Raw genomic sequence first — 22,614 nt, forward strand, 5'->3', positions numbered from 1 at the left:
CTCCCAGAGCGCTGTTAGGTAGCGCATTATAATCCCTCACCATCTCCACATGGTTTAGGGGGGGGGCGGGGGCGGGGGTAGATATTTTATTTTCGTTTTGTTTCAAATTTTAAAATGTTCTGGACGCAGCCTTACTGACCGATCCAGAATGTCACACATAGGGATACCGCAGTATTTCACTGGTTAGAAAGCTGAGGATGTAAAAGGCGCTATATAAATTTATTCTCCCCTCCCCGTTGATCTGAATGACCCAATTTATTTTGTCTTCTCTTGTACTCTTGCCGACCTTAACACTTTCTTCTCTCGATGTGTATTTCCTAATTTACTCCTGTGGGTTTTAACTGTCAGAGTTACCGACTCCAGTTAGCTATATTCCCAAATTTTCATCGTTCCCCCCACCCCCGTCACAATCCGTCTCCTTTCCAAACCATCTCTATTTTATAATTATAATACACTAAAGCGTTCAATGAAAAGCACCAATTGTGTTTCTGCTAGGTTGCTGGGGTCTCCAAGGGTAACCCTGGAGATCTGGCACTGATAACGAGAAGTAGCGGGAAATGTTCCCGCGATGGGTGGAGAAACCAGTCATTCTGAAACTGCCAATTACACCATCAGGAAATGAATTAATACCCAATTCACCGAGCAAATTCCCCGAAGCTTCCATGAAACCACTTGCAAAATCCTACAGAATTGGTACATAATGGGCACACCCTTCTTATGTTAGGGCGGATGAGAGGTCACATGGGGGAGTGTCGCTGATCTTGAATCGAATTACAGCAGAGAGAATAAAAATATCAACAAACTTTACAATTAGAAGGAAGAAATTCATGAATGTTGCCTTGTTATCAAAGACAGCACAGAGGGAGCCATTAGCTCTATCATGGACCCTTGCTATCTAATGACCTAGACCTCGGTGTCCAGGGCACAATTTCAAAGTCTGCGGATGATACAAAACTTTGAAGCATTGTGAACTGTGAGGTGGATAGTGTAGAACTTCAAAAGGACATAGACAAGTTGGTGGAATGGGTGGACAGGTGGCAGATGAAGTTCAATGCAGAGAAATGATTCACTTTGGTAGGAAGAACATGGAAAGATAATATAAAATAAAGGATACAACTCTAAAGAGGGTGCAAGAGCAGAGGGACCTGAGCTTAAATGTGAATTAGTCATTGAAGGTGGCAGGACAGGTTGAGAGAGCAGTTAGTAAAGCAAACAGTATCCTGGGCTTTATAAATAAGGGCATAGAGTACAAGTGCAAGGAGGTTATGTTGAACTTGTATAAAACACTAGTTAGACCTCAGCTGGAGTATTGTGTCCAGTTCTGGGCACCGCACTTTGGGAAGGATGTGAAGGCATTACGGAAAAAGTGCAGAAAAGATTCATGAGAACGGTTCCTGGGATGAGGAACTTCAGTTGTGAAGATAAATTGGAATTGGAGTAATTGGGACTGTTTTCCTTAGAGACAAGAAGGCTGAGAGGAGCTTCGATAAAGGTGTCAAAATCATGGGGGGTCTGGACAGAGTAGATAGGGAGAAACTGTTCCCCTCATGAAAGGATCAAGAACGAGGGGGCATGGATTTAAAGTGATTAGTAAATTAAGCAATAGTGATATAAACACAGCAAGTGTTTAGGGTCTGGAATGCATTGCCTGAGTGTGTGGTGGAGGCAGGTTCAACTGAAGCATTCAAAATGGAATTAGGTTGTTATCTGAAAAGGAAGAATGTGCAGGGTTACGGGGAGAAGGTGGCGAAATGGAACGAGGTGAGTTGCTCATTCGGAGAGCCGGTACAGACACAATGGGCCAAATGGTCTCCTGCACCATAACAATCCTGTGATGTCTGTGCTAACTCTTTGCTCGAGCTATCAAAGTAATCTCACTTCCCTGCTCTTTCCCCATGGCCCTGTAAAAAAATTTTCCTTTCAAGTTTTTACCCATTTTTCTTTGGAAAACCACTATCTTTTCCGGCAGTACATTCCAGATCACAACAATTCACGTAAAACATATTTCTTTTGCCAATCACCTTAATTCTGTGTCCTCTGTTTACCTCCAACCACTGGAAAGAGTTTCTCCTTTACTCGATTAAAACCTTTCATGATTTTAAACACCACTATCAAATCTCTTAACCTTCTCTGCTTTTCAAAGAACATCCCAGCTTCTCCAGTCTCTTCACATAACTGAAGTCCTTGCTACCATTCGAATAAATCTTTTCTATACCCTCTCCAAGGCCTTGACACCCATAAGACATAGGAGCAGAAATTAGGCCAATCGGCCCACCCTTCCTAAATGCTGTGAATTGAACACAATATTCCAGATGAGGCCTAAGCAATGATTTATAAAGGGAGGCATACGTTCCTCTCTGATGTACTCTGAGCCTCTTTCTCACCTGCAGGTGGATTAGTAACCAAAGGACACAGATTGAGCGTAATTGGCAAAGGACCAAGGAGGAGCTAAATTTACTGTTCTGTGGGACCCTCTATATCAGGAGGGAATATTACTGTCTTAATGTTCTTTCACCTCACAGTTCTGCATCAACTTCAAACCTACCATAAATTTGACATTTTGGGCAAAAGATACAGAGGGATATGAGGAAGCAACTTCTTTACACATTGAGTGGTAATGGAAGTTGCTGCCTGCAAGACGGGTGAAAGTAGAGACGATGAATGATTTTGGAAGGAAATTAGCCATTTGAGGGAAATAAACTTGCAGAACGACTGATGATAGAGCAGGCGGATGGGATTGATTGGGCTGCTGTACGGAGAGCCAACATAGCCTCGATGGACCGAATGGCCTCTGTCTATTCTGTAATGACTCTACTCCAGTTACAGTATTCCACTGAGAAAACACCATACACTCTAAGTTAAAGATTGATATGTATTGGCTTAACCTATTTTGTAACTTACGAAGTCATTTAATCTCTTCAGTTAGAGATTTCTTGACTCCAAGAACACAACAACATTCATTTATGTGGCACTTTTAATGTAGTAAAAGATCCTAACAGCACTTCACAGGAGCTTATCAAACAGAAACTGACACCAAGCCACAGAACCCAGTAAAGTGATCAAAAAGATGAAATCTGTGTCTGTCATTGTCGAGAGGAGGCACCCAAGATACAGAAAATGATCCACATTTTCCAGGATCTCCTCATTGATCTTAATCGACTGAGGAGGCATTTTGCTGTAGGAACTGATTGGAAGAGGACCTTAGTTTTCCGGCTGTTAAGTGAAATGCTCATTTTCTCATAAGCTTCGGAGAGGGCGTTGACAATGGCGTGGAGCTCAGTTTCTGCATGAGCGCACATACAAGCATCATCTGCACACTGTAGCTCCATGACTGAGGTTGGAGTGGTTTTAGATTGAAGGCAGCATAGGTTAAAACCATAGAACCATCGAAAAGTTAAGATGCGGAAAGAGGCCATTCACCCCATCTTGTCTGCCAAGTTTTGGGCTCCCACAAGTGGAATCATCTTCCCCATGTCTACCCACTTCACAGGAAACCCCCTTCCTAATTTTAAAGACCTCTTTTGGGGAGGGGGAGGAGGTCGCCCTTTATTCATTTTGACCAACTCCGAATGTGGTATCCATATTGGCCGGATTATCTCACGCCTGTGGGTAATTAGCTGAGGTGAGGTGCAGTATCGCAGCTAGGAAAATGGAGAGCGTTCGTGCAATGACATAACCTCGCGTGACTCCAGGTTCCACTGAGATAGGGTTTGTGGTAGTTCCGTTGAAACATTAGAGACTTATTAAACTCAGCAACGCCCTCTGAAATTTAATGGAAATCAATTGCTTCAGTGGAGCGTATGGGAGGGGCAAAGGTCAAACCTCTCAAAAGACAATTATGTGCGAAGAAGGGCCCTTTGGCTTTTCTTTATTAATAATTCTCAGGATGTGGTCATCTTTGACAATGTCGGAATTTATTGCTCATCCCTTGGACTGCTGCGGTCCACAAGGTGCTGTCAGATAGCGAGTTCCTGGGTTTTGATCCAGCAATGATCTTAATTAATACACTCAGAAAGATCCTAAAGTGTAGCCCATTTCAGCATCTAGAGTTGCTGGTTAATCTCATTCCTTCCCCTCTTCAGTTAACTGATTGCAGCTGACATGGAAGGAAGGGCCTCAGATTTTGGAGAGGGGAAATCAGCTGAGGTCCTGGCACCAGATTGCTGTCCACCTGTGGTGCGTCTGAAAGGCAAAATCAGGCAAAGTTGGCACCAATCAGCTGAAAACCCCACTGACACTGACTGGGTGCAGGTTTGGTGTGTGATTAGTGGAAACCATACCTCAGTAAAGAGCCAAGGATAAGATTAGGCAGGCAAGTCAGTCAGTACAACAGGGACTCAACTGCAAGGCCCTGTGCATTACAAACCATTTCATCCAACTGACCCCTATTGTGTTGTCAGGCTGCTTATCCAACATCCACCCAGGCAGCAGCAGAAATTTCCTGCAAATAAACATCGTGAAGACCCAGAGCCACATCCGCCCCCCGAAAATCTCCGTAATTTTGCCATCAATTTCAGCCCCTTTCTGGCCACTCTCCCAGGTTAGAAACCAGATTGTCTGCCACCTCGCTGTTCTATTTCATCCTGGGTTGAATTTCCAACCCTATATCTCCTCCATCACCGAGACTTACACCCTGATCACCTGTCTCCACTCCTATCTCAGCTCACTTGCTGCTGAAACTCTCATCTATGCTGTTTGTGCTTTCAGACTTTACCATTCCAATGCTCTCCAGCCTGGTTCCCTGTTTCCACCCTCCATAAACTCAAGCTCATCCAGAACTCTGCTTCCCTCTTCTAATTTTCACCAAGTCCCATTTGCCCATCACCCTTGCACTTGCTGATCTACATTGAGGCATTGCCGGACCAGGAGCCAAAATTAAAATTTGTGCTCAAATCCATCCATGGCCTCAACCCTCCCTCCTGAAGCCCCCGCCAACTCTCCGAGAACTCAGCATTCCTCCATTCTGACACCCCAACCTCCTCCCACCAGCCACCCATCATCCTACCATTGGCAGCTGTGCCTACACACTCCAGGTTCTGCAACACCTCCCTAAAACTCCCCAGCTCTCTTTCCTTCTTAAATCTTATCTCTTTAACCAAGTGTCCTAACATATCTCTTTGACTCAATGTCAAATTTTGAAATAACATGTGCTGTTTTACTACATTATAGGTGCTATATAAATGCAAGTTCTTGCTCATCTGTGCAGCGAGACAAACCAGGGCACATCACGTACTTATGCAAGGAAATGATTGGGGGAAAGGTCACCAATGTGTTTTAGCAAGCTGAGTTCAACAGTCGCGAGTCTGCAATCCATGCAGACAGCCAATGTCTGGTATTTTGATCAGATTTTAGCTGGGCTATCATTGGAAGTTTGTTGTTACAATGTACGAACTGGAAGGGCTGGTTCGAAGTCTACAGGAATTCTATCCTTAAGGTAATGACGGCAAGTTCGAGAAAGAAATTGGCAACTTAAAAAAAAGAGATAAGGAAATAAGAGCAAAGAATGTGCAAACAGAATGAAAGAGAGGAAGGTGGGGACAGAAATAAAGAAATGGGGAAGAAAGATGGATAGAAAGAGAAACAAAAGAACAATTTTATTAGCTCTATGGAATGACTATTCACAGCACTTGACAGAGAAAAAAGATACTGGATACAAGGCAACAGAAATCCAAAGAGGGAAGCACATATGAGAGACAGAGAAAGAGAGAGGGAGAGAGAGAGAGAAAACTGGAGAAAGGAACATGCGAACAATTCAAGCAGGAGAGAAAGAGACTGGAAGAGGCAGAGCTGGAGAGAGAGAGAGAAAACTGCAAACAAAGCGAAAAGGTATAAATAGGGAGAAAAAGAAACATGCACAAATTGAGGGTGAGAATAAGTGTGAGACGCAAAGCTGGAGCGAGAAACAAAGTGACTGAACAGATTGAGAGAATAAGATGCAATGAGAAAGAGAGAGAGACAGAAAAACAGAGTTAGAGCTGAACAAAGAAACACAGTAACAGACCTGGTGACTCTGTACAGTTAACACAGGCAGTAATCCTTAGCCTGATGAATAAACAGTAACCGTGTAGAGTTAGCGAGTAACCCTTACCCTGAACCAAGCGACTGTAGTTATAAAAACAAAAAAAAAACTGCGGATGCTGGAAATCCAAAACAAAAACAGAATTACCTGGAAAAACTGCTGAGTTTTCCCAGGTAATTCTGTTTTTGTTTTGACGGTAGTTATATATGGATTAACCCTCACCATAAATAAGCAATCACTCTGTACATTTGTAATGAGTAACCCTTACCCTGCTGAATAGGCAGTGACTATTAGACTTGAGGCATCAAGTGAGATGAAACAGAAGAAAGTTGGGGCTGAGTTGTAGATCAGCCATAATCTAACTGAATGGTCAATCAAATTTAAAGGGGCTGAATGGCCACCTCCTGTTTTTGATTTTTTTTTTGGGATCGTTTCAATGCTGGAAGAATTTTTCCTCAGGAGATTAAATGATCTGTAGTCCAAGCTGAATGTGGGCTGTGGAGAGAGCAAGTTTCAGAAAATCATTACAGATGAGGGCGGCCATTTGGCCCACTTTAAAACATTTAATTTTTTTTAAAATTTGCTCTCGGGATGACTGTTGCTAGCGAATCCAGCATTGATCGCCCATCCCTAATTGCCCCCAAGAAGGCGATGGTGAGCTGCCTTCTTGAACCGCTGCAGTCCCTGTGATGAGAGTACACCCACCATGCTGTTAGGGAGGGAGTTCCAGGATTTTAGCCCAGTGAAATTGAAGGATCGGTGATGAAGTTCCAAGTCAGGATGGGGTGTGGCTTGGAGGGGAGCTTGTAGGGGGTGTTGTCATGTACATCTTCTCTTGCTCTTCTAGATGGTAGAGGTCATAGGTTGGAAGATGCTGTGTTACAATTGTGAGGTTTCTAAGATTACTATGTTTTAGGACAGTATCTTTTGGTTTGTATGATTATATTTTGGGACTGTAGCTTTAAAATGTAGGGTAAGTGAAGGTCATGTGACCTGTTCTGGAGTTTGCTTGAAAGCAAGCCTGAGTACTTTGCTTGTTAGAGATAAAAGGAGGGCTCGGATTGTTTTACTAAGAAGGTGCAAGATATTTACACTTGGGGACAATGACCACAGTCTCTGAAGAAAACATGAAAAGACCCAGAATCTCCCCAAGTCCCAGAAAGATATCATAGATAAGTAGTTGTAAATAGTTATCACAGAATCACACAGTGCAGAAGAGGCCCTTCGGCCCATTGAGTCTGCACCAACACGTGAGAAACACCTGACCTACCCACCTAATCCCATTTACCAGCACTTGGCCCATAGCCTTGAATGTTATGACGTGCCAAGTGCTCATCCAGGTATTTTTTTTTTTTAAAAAGGATGTGAGGCAACCCGCCTCCACCACCCTCCCAGGCAGCGCATTCCAGACCATCACCACCCTCCTGGGTAAAAAAGTTTTCCTCACATCCACCTTAAACCTCCTGCCCCTCACCTTGAATTTATGTCCCGTGACTGACCCTTCAACTACGGAGGAACAGCTGCTCCCTATCCACCCTGTCCATGTCCCTCATAATCTTCTACACCTTGATCAGGTCGCCCCTCAGTCTTCTCTGCTCCAACTAAAACAACCTAAGTCTATCCAACTTCTCTTCATAAATGTTTCATCCCAGGCAACATCCTGGTGAATCTCCTCTGCACCCCCTCCAGTGTAATCACATCCTTCCTATAATGTGGCGAACAGAACTGCACACAGTACTCCAGCTGTGGCCTCACCAAGGTTCTATACAACTCCAACATGACCTCCCTACTTTTGTAATCTATGCCTCGATTGATAAAGGAAATATATGCCCTTTTCACCAACCCACTAATATGTCGCTCTGCCTTCCGAGGTCTATGGACACACACACCATGGTCCCTTTGTTCCTCAGAACTTCCTAGTGTCATACCACTCATTGAATATTTCCTTGTCAAATTACTCCTTCCAAAGTGTATCACCTCACACTTTTCAGGGTTAAATTCCATCTGCCACTTATCTGCCCATTTGACCATCCCATCTATATCTTCCTGTAGCCCAAGACACTCAACCTCACTGTTAACCACCCAGCCAATCTTTGCGTCATCCACAAACTCACTAATCCTAACCCCCAGTTAGTCATCTATGTCATTTATAAATTTGTCAAATAATAGGGGGCCCAGCAAAGATCCCTGTGGCATGCCATTGGACACTGGCTCCCAGTCACTAAAGCATCCTTCTGTCATCACCCTCTGTCTCCTACAACTAAGCCAATTTTGAATCCACCTTATCAAATTACCCTGTATCCCATGTGCATTTGCCTTCTTTATAAGTCTCCCATGTGGGACCTTGTCAAAGGCTTTGCTGAAATCCATATAAACATCAACTGCACTACCCTCATCTACACACCTGGTCACCTCCTCAAAAAATTCAATCAAATTTGTTAGGCATGACCTCCCTATGACAAAGCCATGCTGACTATCCCTGATCAAACCTTGCCTCTCCAAGTGGAAATAGATTCTCGCCTTCAGAACTTTCTCCAATAGTTTCCCTACCACTGACGTGAGACTCACTGGCTTGTAGTTCCCTGGCTTATCTCTACAACCTTTCTTAAATAGCGAAACCACATTAGCTGTTCTCCAGTCCTCTGGCACCTCCCCAGAGTCCAGAGAGGAATTAAAAATTTGGGCCAGAGCCCCTGCGATCTCCTCCTTTGCCTCCCTCAACAGTCTGGGACACAAATCATCTGGACCTGGAGATTTGTCCACTTAAAAGCCTGCCAACACCTCTAATACCTTGTCACTCCCTATAACAATTTGCTCAAGAACCTCACAGTCTCTCTCCCCAAGTTCCATACCTTCATTCTCTTGGGTGAAGACAGATGTGAAGTATTCATTCAGCACTCGCGATGTCCTCTGGCTCCACCCATAGATTGCCCCCTTGGTCCCTTATGGGCCCTACTCTTTCCCTGGTTATCCTCTTCCCATTGATATACTTCTAGAATATCTTGGGATTTTCCCTACTTTTACCAGCCAGAGCTTTCTCATATTCCCTCTTTGCTCTCCTAATTGCTTTCTTAAGCTCAATCCTGCACTGTCTGTACTCCACTAATGCCTCTGCTGATTTGCTCCCCTTGTACCTGCTAAAAGCCTCTCTTTTCCTTCTCATCGTAACCTGAATATCTCTGCTCATCCATGATTCTCTGGGCTTTTTACTCCTTCCTATCACCCTAGAGGGAACATGTTGAGCCTGTCCGCTCCCCATTTCCTTTTTGAACACCCCCCACTGCTCCTCTGTAGATTTCCCCACTAGTAACTGTTCCCAGTCTACCTTGGACAGATCGTGCCTTATTTTACTAAAATCCACTCCCTCAATCCAAAACATTTTTTTGCAACTTATCGATTTCTTTGTCCATAACAAACAAACTGTACCATGTTGTGGTCGCTATCGCTAAAATGCTCCTCCACCACCACCTCAGTCACTTGTCCGGCTTCATTCCCCAGAATTAGGTCCAGCACTGCACCGTCCCTTGTTGGACCCTCTAAATATTGACCCAAAAAGTTCTCCTGTACACATTTCAAGAAATCCACTCCATCCAAGCCTTTAACACTATGTCTATTCCGATTAATGTTGGGAAAGTTGAAATCACCTAATATGATTACCCTATTGTTATTGTTTTACACACCTCCACAAATTGTGCATATATTTGCTCCTCAATTTCCTGCTATCTGGGGGTCTATAATAAACACCTAACAATGTGGCTGCCCCTTTTTAATTCCTAAGCTCTACCACAAAGCTTCATTCGATGTCCCCTCCAAGATATCATCTCTCCTTACTGCAGTAACTGACTCCTTAACTAATAATGCAACACCACCTCCTCTTTTACCCCCTCCCCTGAAGATTCTATATCCCAGAATGTTGAGCTGCCAATCCTGCCCTTCTCTCAACCACGTCTCAGTGATGGCTACTATATCACAATTCCACGTGTCAATCCTCATCCTTAACTCGTCCGTTTTACCTGTAATACTCCTGGCATTGAAGTACAGGCCATCCAGCCTTGCCTTACTCCCTTGAAGCTTAATGCAGCTGTACTCCCTCTGACTTGATTATTTTACTGTATTATGATGTATCCCTATTCTGCTAACATTCTGTGTCCCCTCCCCCTGTTTAAATTCCTCCCGCAAACCCGCCCACAAGGATGTTAGTCCTGCTCTGGTTCAGATGTAGACTGTCCCACTTGTACAGGTCCCACCTTCCCCAGAAACAGTCCCAGTGATCCAGGAATCTAAAACCCTCCCTCCTGCATCAACTCTTAAGCCTCGTATTCATCTGCGCTATTCTCCTGTTTCTGAGCTCGCTAGCATGTGGCACTGGGAGTAATCCTGTGAGGTCTTGCTTTTTAGTCTACTGCCTAACTCCCTGAATTCTTGCTGTAAGACCTCATCCCTCTTTCTACTTATGTCATTGATACCAACATGTACCATGACCTCTGCTTTATCATCCTCCCCCTTCAGGATACCCTGCAGCTGTTCAGTGACATCCCAGACCCTGGCACCAGGGAGGCAACACACCATCCTGGAGTCATGTTGACGGCCACAGTAGTGCCTATCTGTTCCCCTGATTCTAGGATCCCCTATTACTATTGCTCTTCCTCCCCTCCTGTACAGACCTTGTGGTGCCAGAAGCTTGGCTCTGTCCGCACTCCATAGAGGATCAGCACCCTTATCAGCCTCCAAAACGGAATACCGATTTGCGAGCGGGACCCCAAGGGACTCCTGAACTACCTGCCTGTTTCTCTTGGACTGCCTGGTGATCACCTATTCCCATCTTCAAGTCCCTTCATCTGCGGTGTGACCACCTCTCTAAACGTGCTATCCACGATGCTCTCATATGCTCCACAGTGTCCCCAGCCACCATTCCAGTTCTGAAACCTGAGCTTCCAGGAGCTGCAGCTGGACACACTTCCTGCACACATGCTGGTCCTGGGCACTGGAAATGTCCCCGGCTTCCCACATGGAGCACGAGGAGCACACCACAGCTTTGAGTGCTCCTGCCATGACTTACCCCTTTAAATTAAACCTTCTAAGTCATTAACACTAGGGCCCTTCTTTCCTGATCCTCGTTACTGTAGAATATACAAACTACAAACCACAAAAAGACCTTAAAATATAAGCGTTTAAATTGTAAATACCTTACCCACTACTTACCAGTGATTCCTTTCCCTTGTAGCCTCTCCTGCTGCAAGAGGCTCTGAAGATTTAAGAAGTTGGATAGCAAGGAAAAAATGCAAAGAGCACCTCGTCCCCTATGCACTGAATTCCTGCTTTGCACCAAATTTCGAATACCCACTCTGACTGTGACCCTCTCAGGATGTGCTCTCTCTCCTGTGCTTGTGCAAGCACAATGTTCCACCATGGGTGGCTATGCCTTCAATTGCCAAGGCCCTCAGGTCCGGAATTCCTTCCCTAATGTTCCCGGCTTTCTTCCTTTAAGATGCCACTTCAAACCCTTCAACCAAGCTTTTGGTCATCTTCCTGAGTATCATCTTACGAGCCATATTTTGTTTACACTGCTCCTGCGCACCACCATGGATTGTTCTTACATTAAAGAGTGCTACATCAATACAAGTTGTTGGTGCTGTTCCTGCAGTCACCTGAGTAATTGACCCCAAAAGGTCAGCCTTTGGCTATCCAACAGTAGGTGGCATTACAGCCAAGCATTGCTCCATCCTCTGACCTGCACAAGTAGGGGGACAGGAGCCAAAGGTTATCTTCAGAATCAAGAACCCAGGCAGGTTTTGCCACCTCCTGAAGGCTTAAAACTTTGAAAGACTTTGTAATAAAGTAGCAGAACCAAAAAAAAGGTGGCATTTTAATAGAGAAATAAATTTATTTATTTTTTAAAATAATGCCCTCAGGAAGAGAAAAGGAGAAATTGTTGCCTCCAGGTTATTGCTTTTCTTCCATCCCTTACTCCACACACTCCTTCCCTCTGATGAAGAGATGGATTCTCACCTCTCAGGTACAGGTGCCCCTGCTTCCAAGTGTAATGCGATTAATGAACTGTGTTGTGCATTACAAGGAGCCCAACTCTGCCCTCACCCCAAGTCTGCACGTGGGTGGAATGGCTGGGGGCGGGGGGGGGGGGTGGTTGTGTAAGAAAGGGGAGCTCACATATGTGAGCAGGAGCAGGAACCCCTGCACAACTGGTTGAGGAGCTGCTAACCTCAGGCAAAAGAATGCCTCAAATCAGACATTTTAATGCAGCACGCAGTCCATTGTTGGCCTACGGGAATATTTTGCTGTTGAGCCCCACTTTCTCCCCCATGTTTCTCGGAATCAAACACCTACCTCCAGCAGCATAAACGGCTCAATAAGATAACTTCTCTCTGTTAAATCATCATTTGCATTTAAAAGTGGAAAAATCAGAGTGACCACATCACATACCATCCCCAAGTTCCCTTTTAAGTGGGCTTACAATTTAAAGAGCCTGTGTGCCCCAATCCTTCCTGTCTCAATGCTCTGAGCCAATGCCAATCTTCAAGTGGCTGCTAACTAACAGGTGGATTGGGGAGAGGGTTGAAATAAAAAAAGTAGCGCTGGACACGCCAGACTGTGAAGGACAGAGGGCAGAGAGGTGGCAAACGAAATTTAAATGGGAAAATTATGGAGTGATTGGTGGAGAATCCAGGCCAAATAGAGAACGATAGAAATAAATGTTTAACCCTCAGGTTATTCACTGCCAAGGAGAACGTGCTCAAGGCTCCACTGCCAGCGTAATTGGTCTTTGCTGCGATTTGCAAATGCCCTCTCAATTCAGTTTGATCCAATGTTTCTCTGCCAGTCACTGCCCACAGGTATCCACACATGCCTGTCCAGATGTGAAGAGTTGGTAGACACTAACCAGTGGGAACATGACCAAGGCGCCTATCAGTGAGCCCACCTGGATGGCTGCTCCACACCAGACCAGGGCCAAATGACCTGCTTCATGGAGGATGCTGCCAATCACCACCTTCACGTAGGAGAACAACCCAGTGAACAGCATCCACGCGACCACCTGCAAGAGAGAGAGGACTGCACTAAATGGAAAATGAGGCAGTGCCATGGACACAAGTCAACAGGTAGCACCAACTACAATAAATAACATGTCCCACCAATCTCACCTCCCTGGAGAATATTTATCCCTCAACACCAACATGACAAACAAATTTTTTGGCCAATTACAGCATTGCTGGTTGCGGGATCCAATGCAAATTGGCTGCCATATTTTCTACATTAAAACAGTGACTATACTTCTAAAGCATTTCATTAGCTGTAAAGCACTTTGGGATGTCCTGAAAGGATTTGCATTTGTATAATGTTGTTCAATTAACTGGTTTATTGGGATAGGATTCCAGAGAGGCAGATCACAGATGTCGATAAAATGCTTTTATTTGCAGGCAGATCAGAACTCAGGGCCATAAGCACAAGACAGTCACCAATAAAGCCAATAGTGAATCAGGAGAAGCTCCCCATACTGTGAAACACACAAGGAGAGATTGAGCAGATTAGGCCTAAACTCGCTAGAGTTCAGAAGGATAAGAGGAGATCTAATTGAGGTATATAAGATGCCAAAGGGGATAGACAAAGTAAACGTGGAGCAGATGTTTCCCCTTGTGGGGCATTCTAGAACGAGAGGCCATAGTTTTAGGCTAAGGGGTGGTAAATTTAAATCAGAGATGAGGAGAATTTACTTTTCTCAAAGGGTCGTGAATCTGTGGAATTCACTACCTCAGAGTGCAGTGGATGCCGGGACACTGAATAAATTTAAGGAGGAGATAGACAGATTTTTAATTAGTAACGGGGTGAAAGGTTATGGGGAGAGGGCGGGAAATTGGAGCTGAGGCTGAAATGAGATCAGCTATGATCGTATTGAATGGCAGGGCAGGCTCGAGGGGCTGAATTGCCTACTCCTGCTTCTAGTTCTTATGTTCATTGCTGAGGTAAATAGCCATAGATGCATTTGTTGAGGTTCCCCTTAAATGAATAAAAGGAAAAAGGAATAGAACGATGATATGTTGATACATTAAAGAGGGACAGAAGGAGGCTTGCATGGAGCATAAACATCAGTCTGGACACAGTGCATCAAATGGCCCATTCCAGTAAAATGTATGCAATACCAGATGAAAGATGTACAAGTGGTTTAAGCAATGACATTAACAGGGGTCCAGAGTATAGTCTGTTCTCTGCACTGTACTTACCATCAAAGCAATTCCCACAGGCTTTCCCAGAAGTGGGGGACACGGACTGAACGCTGCCATTGTCAAAATATAGACTCCAAACAGCAACCCTAGCAAGGCCAGGACACCCAGTCCAACACTTGATCTGTATAAAATAAAACAAAAACAAAGAAAGGATCGTTGAACATAAAGAAGCAGAGATTCTGCAGTCACAACACAGACCAAGTGAAGCAACAGATGACTGCACACAGCCCAATGAAAGGAGGAGATTGAACAGAATCAGAGAGCAACTGCTTAGTGCAAAAAACTTGGTTACACCATACTAGAAACAGGCCACTCAGCCCAGCTAGTGTAATGCTCCACAAAGGTGGGGGTGGGTAGGGGGAAGAGATTAATTACAGATGCTCAGCTGCAGAGGAAGAAATGAAAACATTAGATTGGATAATGGTTGCTGATATTTACCAGAAAAGATACCAGGAATGAGAGACTGTGGATGTGGAGAGACTGGAATTGCCAGGGTTGTTCTCTTTAGGAGAAATGAAGATTTGGTTGGTTTTCAAAATCATGAAGGGCTGCGATAGGGTAAATAAGAAATTGTTTCCACTGGTTGAAGGATTAATAACTGAGGACACAGCTATAAGATAATTGGCAAAAGAACCCAAGGTTATGAGGAGAATTATAATATTAAATAAATGCAGAATATCATGATCTGAAACGCACTGCCTGAAGTGGTGGTGGAAGCAGATACAATAGTAACTAAAAAAAAGTGATCTCACCTCCAGAGCGCAAACATAGCAATGAAGCAAGCCAGTGGATTTGCGAGATTCCCGAGCACTACTGCCAGATGAAAGGTGGTGCTCCCATAGGGCAGGCAGGAGTATGTCTGTATTGACGGCAGCACCCCATTGGTCAGGGCATTGGAGACGGCCAGCAAGATCAGCAGGTAGATGATACGCGTCGTGCAAAACGGTGGTTTGGGGGCCTGCTCACTCTCAGTGGTCAGATGGCGCGATTCCTTGCCACTGCCAGGTTCACGTTGCTTGCTGTTGCCTTTTCGGGTCAGTCCAGCGAAGGACAAAAGGGAAACAATCATGAGCCCCACCAGAAGACAGAAGAAGGTGCTAGCTGTGAAGTTCTCCTCAAGGTAGTGTGGCTGGAGGGAGTGGGAGCCATTGGCGTCCGAGCTGTTGCGGCACTCCAGCTGGCCCACCCCCTGTGCCAGCGCCGCCACGCATGGGAAGAGGGCACTGAGGCCCTGGCCTACAAAGAAGGTCCTGATGTACTTGGGTGGGAGGCTGAACATGAAAGGCAGGAAGGTGACATTGGAGGTGCAGCAGACGAAGGCCAGGGCAAAAGCAAGGGTCAAGAATGCAATGCTGTGCTGCTCCCCACCAACTGGCCCAGTCTGATCCCAGGAGAGGGCCAAGGCAACTGAGGCGATCACACCCAGTGTTTGGATGGAGTAGATAACATAACGCTCGTTCAGCAGGCCTGGGGAGAACTTGTGAACGAGGGTGACAGATAAAGGGCCAACATTTGAAAAGGCGATCAGCACTGTCAAATAGGCTGGCAGATTCCACCCTAGGGAATAGGGAAAATTTAAAAAGGTAGATTAGCATTCATTGTTAGAAGTCTGAAACAATCCCCCAGCCCCATTCCATTCCACTCCACAAGGAAACATTATCCCAGGATTACTTCAGGTCTTTCTGCCAATTTAAATCTCAACCAATCAGCCTAAAGAACTGGCACTTCAACATGTGACTAAATAAACAGCTCAGGCTCAATGAGCTGAATGACCTCCTTCAGTGCTGTATGAGACCAAGATAAGGGAGCTGGACTAACAACAGCCGAGATACAAGGAGAACTTACTAAGCCAGACAGACAGTCAGGTACAGGATCTGGGCAGCACCTCTATACAACACCTCATTGGACTTGAGAAGGTAGTGGAATAGTGGTATTGTTACTGGACTGGTAATCCAGAGACCCAGGGTAATGCTCTGGAGACTCACACCACAGCAAATGATGGAATTTGAATTCAGTAAATATCTGCAATTAAAAGTCTAATGATCACCATGAAACCATTGTCAATTGTCATAAAAACTCATCTGGTTCACTAATGTACTTTAGGGAAGGATATGTGCTGTCCTCTCTTGGTCTGGCCTACATGTGACTCCAGACCCACAGTAATGTAGCTGACTCTTAAAGATACCCTTTGAACAAGGACAATTAGGGATGGGCAATAAATACTGGCCTAGCCAGCGATGCTCACATCCCGCGAATGAATAAATAGGAAATTTACAGGTAGTTAGAGGTGGACAACTAAGCTAATTGCCCGGTCATCAGCAACTCATTTAACACTGTGCTATATCAGAAGGACAAGATTTAAAAGATTTAAAAGATTATCAGAAGGACAAGACCTAACAGAATCTCAGTTTAGGAACTTTAATTGCACCTCAGGTCACCCCAAAGCACTTCAAGGCCAATCAAGTACTGTTGATGTGTAGCACTGTTATGATGTAGGAGGGGCAGCAGCCAAATTGTTCATGGCAAGATCCTACAAACAGCAATGTGATAAATGGCCAGGTAATCTGATTTTTTTTTATATAAAAAAGGAGGAATAAACATTGATCGGGACAGTAGGGAGAAATTCCTCAGTTTTCTTTGCAGTAGTGCAATGGAATCTTTGACATTCATGTAAGGCAGCAGACAGAACCTCAGTTTAATGTCTCTACTGAAAGACGGCACCTCCACAGTACAGCACTGGAATGCCACTGTAGACTGAGTGGGACATGAACTGCTCAGGAGTTGATGTCCACTGAGACACAACTGACATCTTAGGGAGTCAGATTAAGAACAAAGCCAGACCAGATAGCTGCATTGGCACTGACACAGGAATGTTAACATACGCCTGTTTACAGATTCCTTCCCTGCACCCCACCTAAATTAAAAGCATTGGCTCTTGGCTGGGTTACAATTCCTTCCAGTCTTTCTAATATGGCAAGTTCTCACATGCAAGGCTAGGTAGTACACAAGACAAGACAGCAGAGCACAACGATAAGTTATTCAACTGCAGAGGCATGGTGGATGAGTGTACTTCTATCCACACAGTTATACTGCCCAAGCTAAGATCAGCTAATTCATAGCAAACCAGGGAAATCAAACCTGGAACATTTCAAGTCCATACATCTAATTTAACAACTGGCTGATCTCTCTTTGAGTCATCAAGGATGTTAGATAAGAGAAGTACAAATCACTGTTCACTTTCTGGCACTCACCTTCAGGAAGGGTCTTTGTCACCACTGGAAGCTCCACCCACAAGGAGTTCACTGCGACCCAAGACCCCATCCCAAACATGGCCACCAGTAGGTGGATGAAGAGAGTGTTTCTCAAACCTGGCGTGGACATTGTATGTGGCAGGGTGGTCCTTGAAAACAGTAACAAGTATTGTTAATGTTGATAACTCAAGTATTGTCGCAAGACAGGAGCTGGGTTTGGTCCCAATCATAGACCAACATTGCCCACCCACCCTCCCTCCCTCCCACCAGCCTACCCTCCCAGCCCTGCCCAGCCCATTCAAAAGAACTCAAACAAGAAAAAGAACTATCAACCTCGATTAAAATATTTCAAAATGACAACAGCAGCCTCTGGAGGACCAAGGATACATGGCACCCACTTTATGATAAAAAAAGACATTCAAATTTGCAACATAGGAACAGGAGGAGGCCATTCAGCCCCCAAGCCTGTTGCACCATTCGATAAGATTGTGGCTGATCTATGACCTAACTCCAAATACTTTGTCCCATCTCCATTATGCCCCAGCTAACAAAACACCATCAACCTCAGGATTTGAAATTAATAACTGATCAACTGCCATTTGTGGAAGTGTTCAAACTTCTACCATTCAGTGTAGGAGCATCACCTACCTTCACTCCTGCAAGGTTGGATTGTGTCCATAGTCCTAGATTTCCAAGCCGCAGAAATATAGTTTAGAAACCTATCCTTTTGTTCCATTAATATCCTGGAAAGTTTGATCAAATCACCCCTTAATGTTCCAAGTTCCAGGGAATACAATTCTATTTTGTGAAATCTCTCCTCAATTTAACCCTAGGGGGCCCAGCTTTCATTCTAGTAAACCTATCCCCCAAAAGGTTAACGTATCTCTAAGGTGCGGTGCTCAGAACTGATCACAGTACTCTAGCACAGACACGATGGGCCAAGTGGCCTCCCTTCTGTGCCCTAGCTTTTCTATGACACTCCAGGTGTGGTCTAACCAGGGCTTTGTGATGCTTTAACGTGACTTCTATTCCCTTGTATTCTAGTTCTTCATGACCAACTGGAAAAATGGGCCAGAAAATGGCAGATGGAATTTAATTCGGAAAAGTGTGAGGTGTTATATTTTGGAAGGACAAACTAAGGTAGGACATACACAGTAAATGGTAGGGCACTGAGGAGTGCGGAGGAACAAAGGGATCTGGAAGTTCAGATACATAATTCCCTGAAAGTGGCGTCACAGGTAGACAGGGCTGTAAAGAAAGCTTTTGGCATACTGGCCTTCATAAATCAAAGTACTGAGTATAGGAGTTGGGATGTTATGGTGAGGTTGTATAAGACATTGGTGAGGCCAACTTTGGAGTATTGTGTGCCATTCTGGTTGCCTAACTACAGGAAGGATATCAGTAAGATTGAGAGAGTGCAGAGAAGATTTACTAGGATGTTGCCGGGTCTTCAGGAGTTGAGTTACAGGGAAAGATTAAACAGGTTAGGACTTTATTCCTTGGAGCGTAGAAGAATGAGGGGAGATATGATAGAAGTTTACAAAATTATGAGGGGTATAGACAGAGTAAATGCGAGTAGGCTCTTTCCACTTAGATTAGGAGAGGTAAACACGAGAGGACATGGCTTTAGGGTGAAAGGGGAAAGGTTTAGGGGGATCATTAGGGGGAACTTCTTCACTCAGAGAGTGCTGAGTGTGGAACGAGCTACCAGCTGACGTGGTAAATGTGGGCTCACTCTTAAGCTTTAAGAATAAATTAGATAGATACATGAATGGGAGAGATCTGGAGGGTTATGGACTAGGTGCAGGTCAATGGGACCAACAGAATATTTCAGCACAGACTAGAAGGGCCGAATGGCCTGTTTTCTGTGCCGTAGTGTTCCACGGTTCTATGACATTTTAGCCATCCAGGTACATGGAGCCCCAAGTCTGTTTGGACCTCCACCGTTTCTCGTCATCATTTTAAAAAGTAGCCTGTTCTTATTCTTCTTTGGGACCTTACATTTGCCTATATTAAAAATCCACCTGCCACAGTTTTACCCAATCTATTAATAGCACTTTGAGTTTATGATACACAACTTAATATCACTTATCTTTCATCAGCAAACTTAGATGTGGCTTTCGGTCATCCAAATCGCTAAACATACGGTTAAAGTTGGTGGCCCAACATAGATCCCTGTGGCATTGCAGTAGTCACATCCTGCCAATTAGATTACCAGTCCCTAATCTTACTCCGATCTCCTGCCACTCACTCAATTTCCTAACCAGGGAAATAATTCCACAAGATTCAGTTTTGAGGGATTTTATCAAATGCCTTCTTCAAGCCCTTATAAATGACATCTAGAGACATTCCCCTGTCTATCAAGTTCATCTGGTACGATCCACCCTTTGCAAATTCATGCTGGTCCTTCCTGAGCCGAATATTTGAGGTGTTTCAGTCACCCTCAACTTTAGACTCTGGTGAAGTTTCAACAACCAGCATTAGGCTGACTGCTCTATAATTCCCTAGTTTCCCCTCTCTCACCTTTCTTAACTAGTGAGCCACATGTGTAATTTTCTAATCTAAAAGAAGTTCCTAAATCAAGAGAACTTTGCAATAATTACTTCAAAAAAAAAGGTACTTCCCAGGCTGCGTAAAGAGCATTGGGACTGCACGAGGTAGAAAAAGGTGCTATATAAGTGCGAGTCTTTCCTTTCTGGAAGTTATTACAAAAGGAGTAAGGAGCTGGAATTTCGTGCACAGCTCTGCTCACCACATTACAGGAAGGACAATGCCCTGGAGAGAGTACAGAGCAGATTTACAAGAATGCTGCCAGGGCTTGAAAGCTGCAGCCATGAGGAGCGATTGGATAGGCTGGGGTTGTTTTCCGTAGAAGAGAGGCTCAGGGGTGACCTAATTGAGGTGTACAAAATTATGGAGGGGCCTAGATAGGGTAGACAGGAAAGACCTGTTTCCCCTGGCTGAGGGGGTCAATTACCAGGGGGAATAGGTTTAAGGTGATTGGTAGAAGGATTAGAGGGGACATGAGAAAAAACTCTCACCCCCAGTGGGTGATGAGTGTCTGGACTTCACTGCCTGAATTAGTGGTTGAAGCTGAAATGCTGAACTCATTTAAAAAAGGTACCTGGATCTGCACCTGAAGTGCTGTGACCTGCAAAGCTATGGACGAGGGGCTGGAAAGTGGAGATAAAATGAACCGCTATCACCTGGAAGTTCCCCTCCAAGTCACTCACCATCCTGACTTGGAAATATATTACCGTTCCTTCACTGTCGCTGGGTCAAAATCCCAGAACTCCCTCCCTAACTGCACTGTGGGTGTACCTACACCACATGGACTGCAGCAGTTCAAGAAAGCAGCTCATCACCACCTTCTCAAGGGCAACTAGGGATAGGAACCAAATGCTGGCCCAGCCAGTGACGCCCACATCCCGCAAAGGAATCTTTTTTTTAAAAAAAGCTTTTTTTCTCTATTTTTTAAACCAGTACAGACAATGGTCTGAATGGCCTCTTTCTGTGCTGTAACTTTTCTATGGTTCTATGGAGTGACACTATTCAGCTTGTTCACCCAGAATGAATCCAACATACTCCCCACAACAGCATCTAATTGATTGCTAAACAATTCCAGAGTTTACATCCCCACTCCTCTGTCCAGATTACACAATCATCAACCCATGAAAATAAACTTCCCAACATTAAACTTGCTTGCATCCATAATGACACATAGCCTTAGGAGACAGAAACATTTAAGGCTATAAACCCAGAGACCTGTTTTAAAAAAATAATGTCAGGATGTGTAAGCATCATTGGTAAAGTCAACTCTTCTTGACCCATAGTTAACGTTTCGAGTCCGTATGACTCTTCTTCAGAACTAAAGGAAGTAGAAATGTGGTGAAATATATACTGTTTAAGGGGGATGGGATTGGTGAAGCTGGATAGAAGGCCAGTGATAGGTGGAGGCAAAGGAGAGATTACGAAAAGTATCATAAACAAAAGGTCAAAGGGGTGGTGATACTGGCTAAAGGAGGTGCTAATGGGGACATTAAGAGTAGAAAGCAGGATGAGCAAGTGACAGATTGCCCTAGTGGGGTGGGGGGAGGGGACAGTGTGGGAGAAAAAAAAATAAAATAGGCTAAAAAGGTGGGGATAAAACAACGAATGGAAATAATTTTTTAAAATAACAGAAATAGGTGGGAAACCCTTTTTTCAATATTTATATATATTTATTTTTAAAATGTATTTCCATTCATTGTGTTATTATCACTTTTTAGCCTATTTTGATCCTTCCCCCGCCCCCCCCCCCCCCCCACCACTCCCCCCCCACCCCACACACTGTCCCTACCCCCACTAGGGTCATTTGCCACTTGCTCACTCTTAATGTCACCAGTAGCACCTCCTTTTAGCAGGTATCACCACCATCAACACCCCTTCAACCTTTGCTCAACAGCTTCCTGGGGAAGGGAGTTCCAGCTCTCCATTACCTCTTGTGGGAAACAAGTGCTTCCTGACAAACAAAGTGCTTCCTGACAGCACCCTTCAACAGCCCAGCCCAGCCCTGGTTTGATGGTTATGCCCTCATCAAAGGTCATGCCTAATGAAGGCAGCCAGCAGATCAACTGCAGCTTCACTAGTGAGCCAGCCCCTTTAGACCCAAAGGAGACAACTTTTGTGAGTACTTTACTCTTCTTACCTGCACAGCTGTGCTGTACTTGTCCAGGTCAGTGCTCAACAACTACTTGCAACAGCTATCTTGTCCAAAAATGTCTTCTCATTCAACAGCTGTTCCCTAACAAGAGGCAAGGGGGAAACCTGGGAAAGACCCACATTCCTTTATACGTGAACACAAACACACAGGACTCCACAACAAGAAGCATAGGGATTGGGCTTCTTTTATTGTTTATGTACTTACACCATCCAATCGTGGTGGGCCTTGCTTTAAAGGGTCACCTTCCTCTTAAAGGGATGATCCAATATTTTAATGCTGCCGACAGGAAGTTTCAGGGAAGTTGGGGAGAAGGAATCACAGCAAAAAGTACAAAAGATTTCATTTCCCTCCACACACCCATCACTCTGAAGCATGTTGACATGTAGAAACAGCAGTGACTGTCGC

The 22,614-nt window shown here is 44.6% G+C and overlaps 1 protein-coding gene across 2 annotated transcripts; it reads right to left on the reverse strand.

Annotated features, from left to right (window-relative positions):
- Positions 1–12,146: 12,146 nt before the first annotated feature.
- On the reverse strand, positions 12,147–22,358 carry slc52a2 (solute carrier family 52 member 2). Of its 2 annotated transcripts, none has more exons than XM_041183157.1 (5): positions 22,195–22,358; positions 17,508–17,656; positions 15,009–15,813; positions 14,254–14,377; positions 12,147–13,070 (listed from the first exon to the last, which is right to left on the reverse strand). In XM_041183157.1, exons 2-5 carry the CDS (start codon positions 17,635–17,637, stop codon positions 12,858–12,860), a joined length of 1,272 nt encoding a protein of 423 aa, XP_041039091.1. In that variant the 5' UTR covers positions 17,638–17,656; positions 22,195–22,358; the 3' UTR covers positions 12,147–12,857. The 2 variants fall into 2 exon arrangements, with proteins under 2 accessions (XP_041039091.1, XP_041039092.1); XM_041183158.1 differs by lacking the exon at positions 22,195–22,358 and adding an exon at positions 18,156–18,606.
- Positions 22,359–22,614: the final 256 nt, after the last annotated feature.

This window comes from Carcharodon carcharias, chromosome 3, assembly GCF_017639515.1.
Source record: "Carcharodon carcharias isolate sCarCar2 chromosome 3, sCarCar2.pri, whole genome shotgun sequence".
NCBI lineage: Eukaryota > Metazoa > Chordata > Chondrichthyes > Lamniformes > Lamnidae > Carcharodon > Carcharodon carcharias.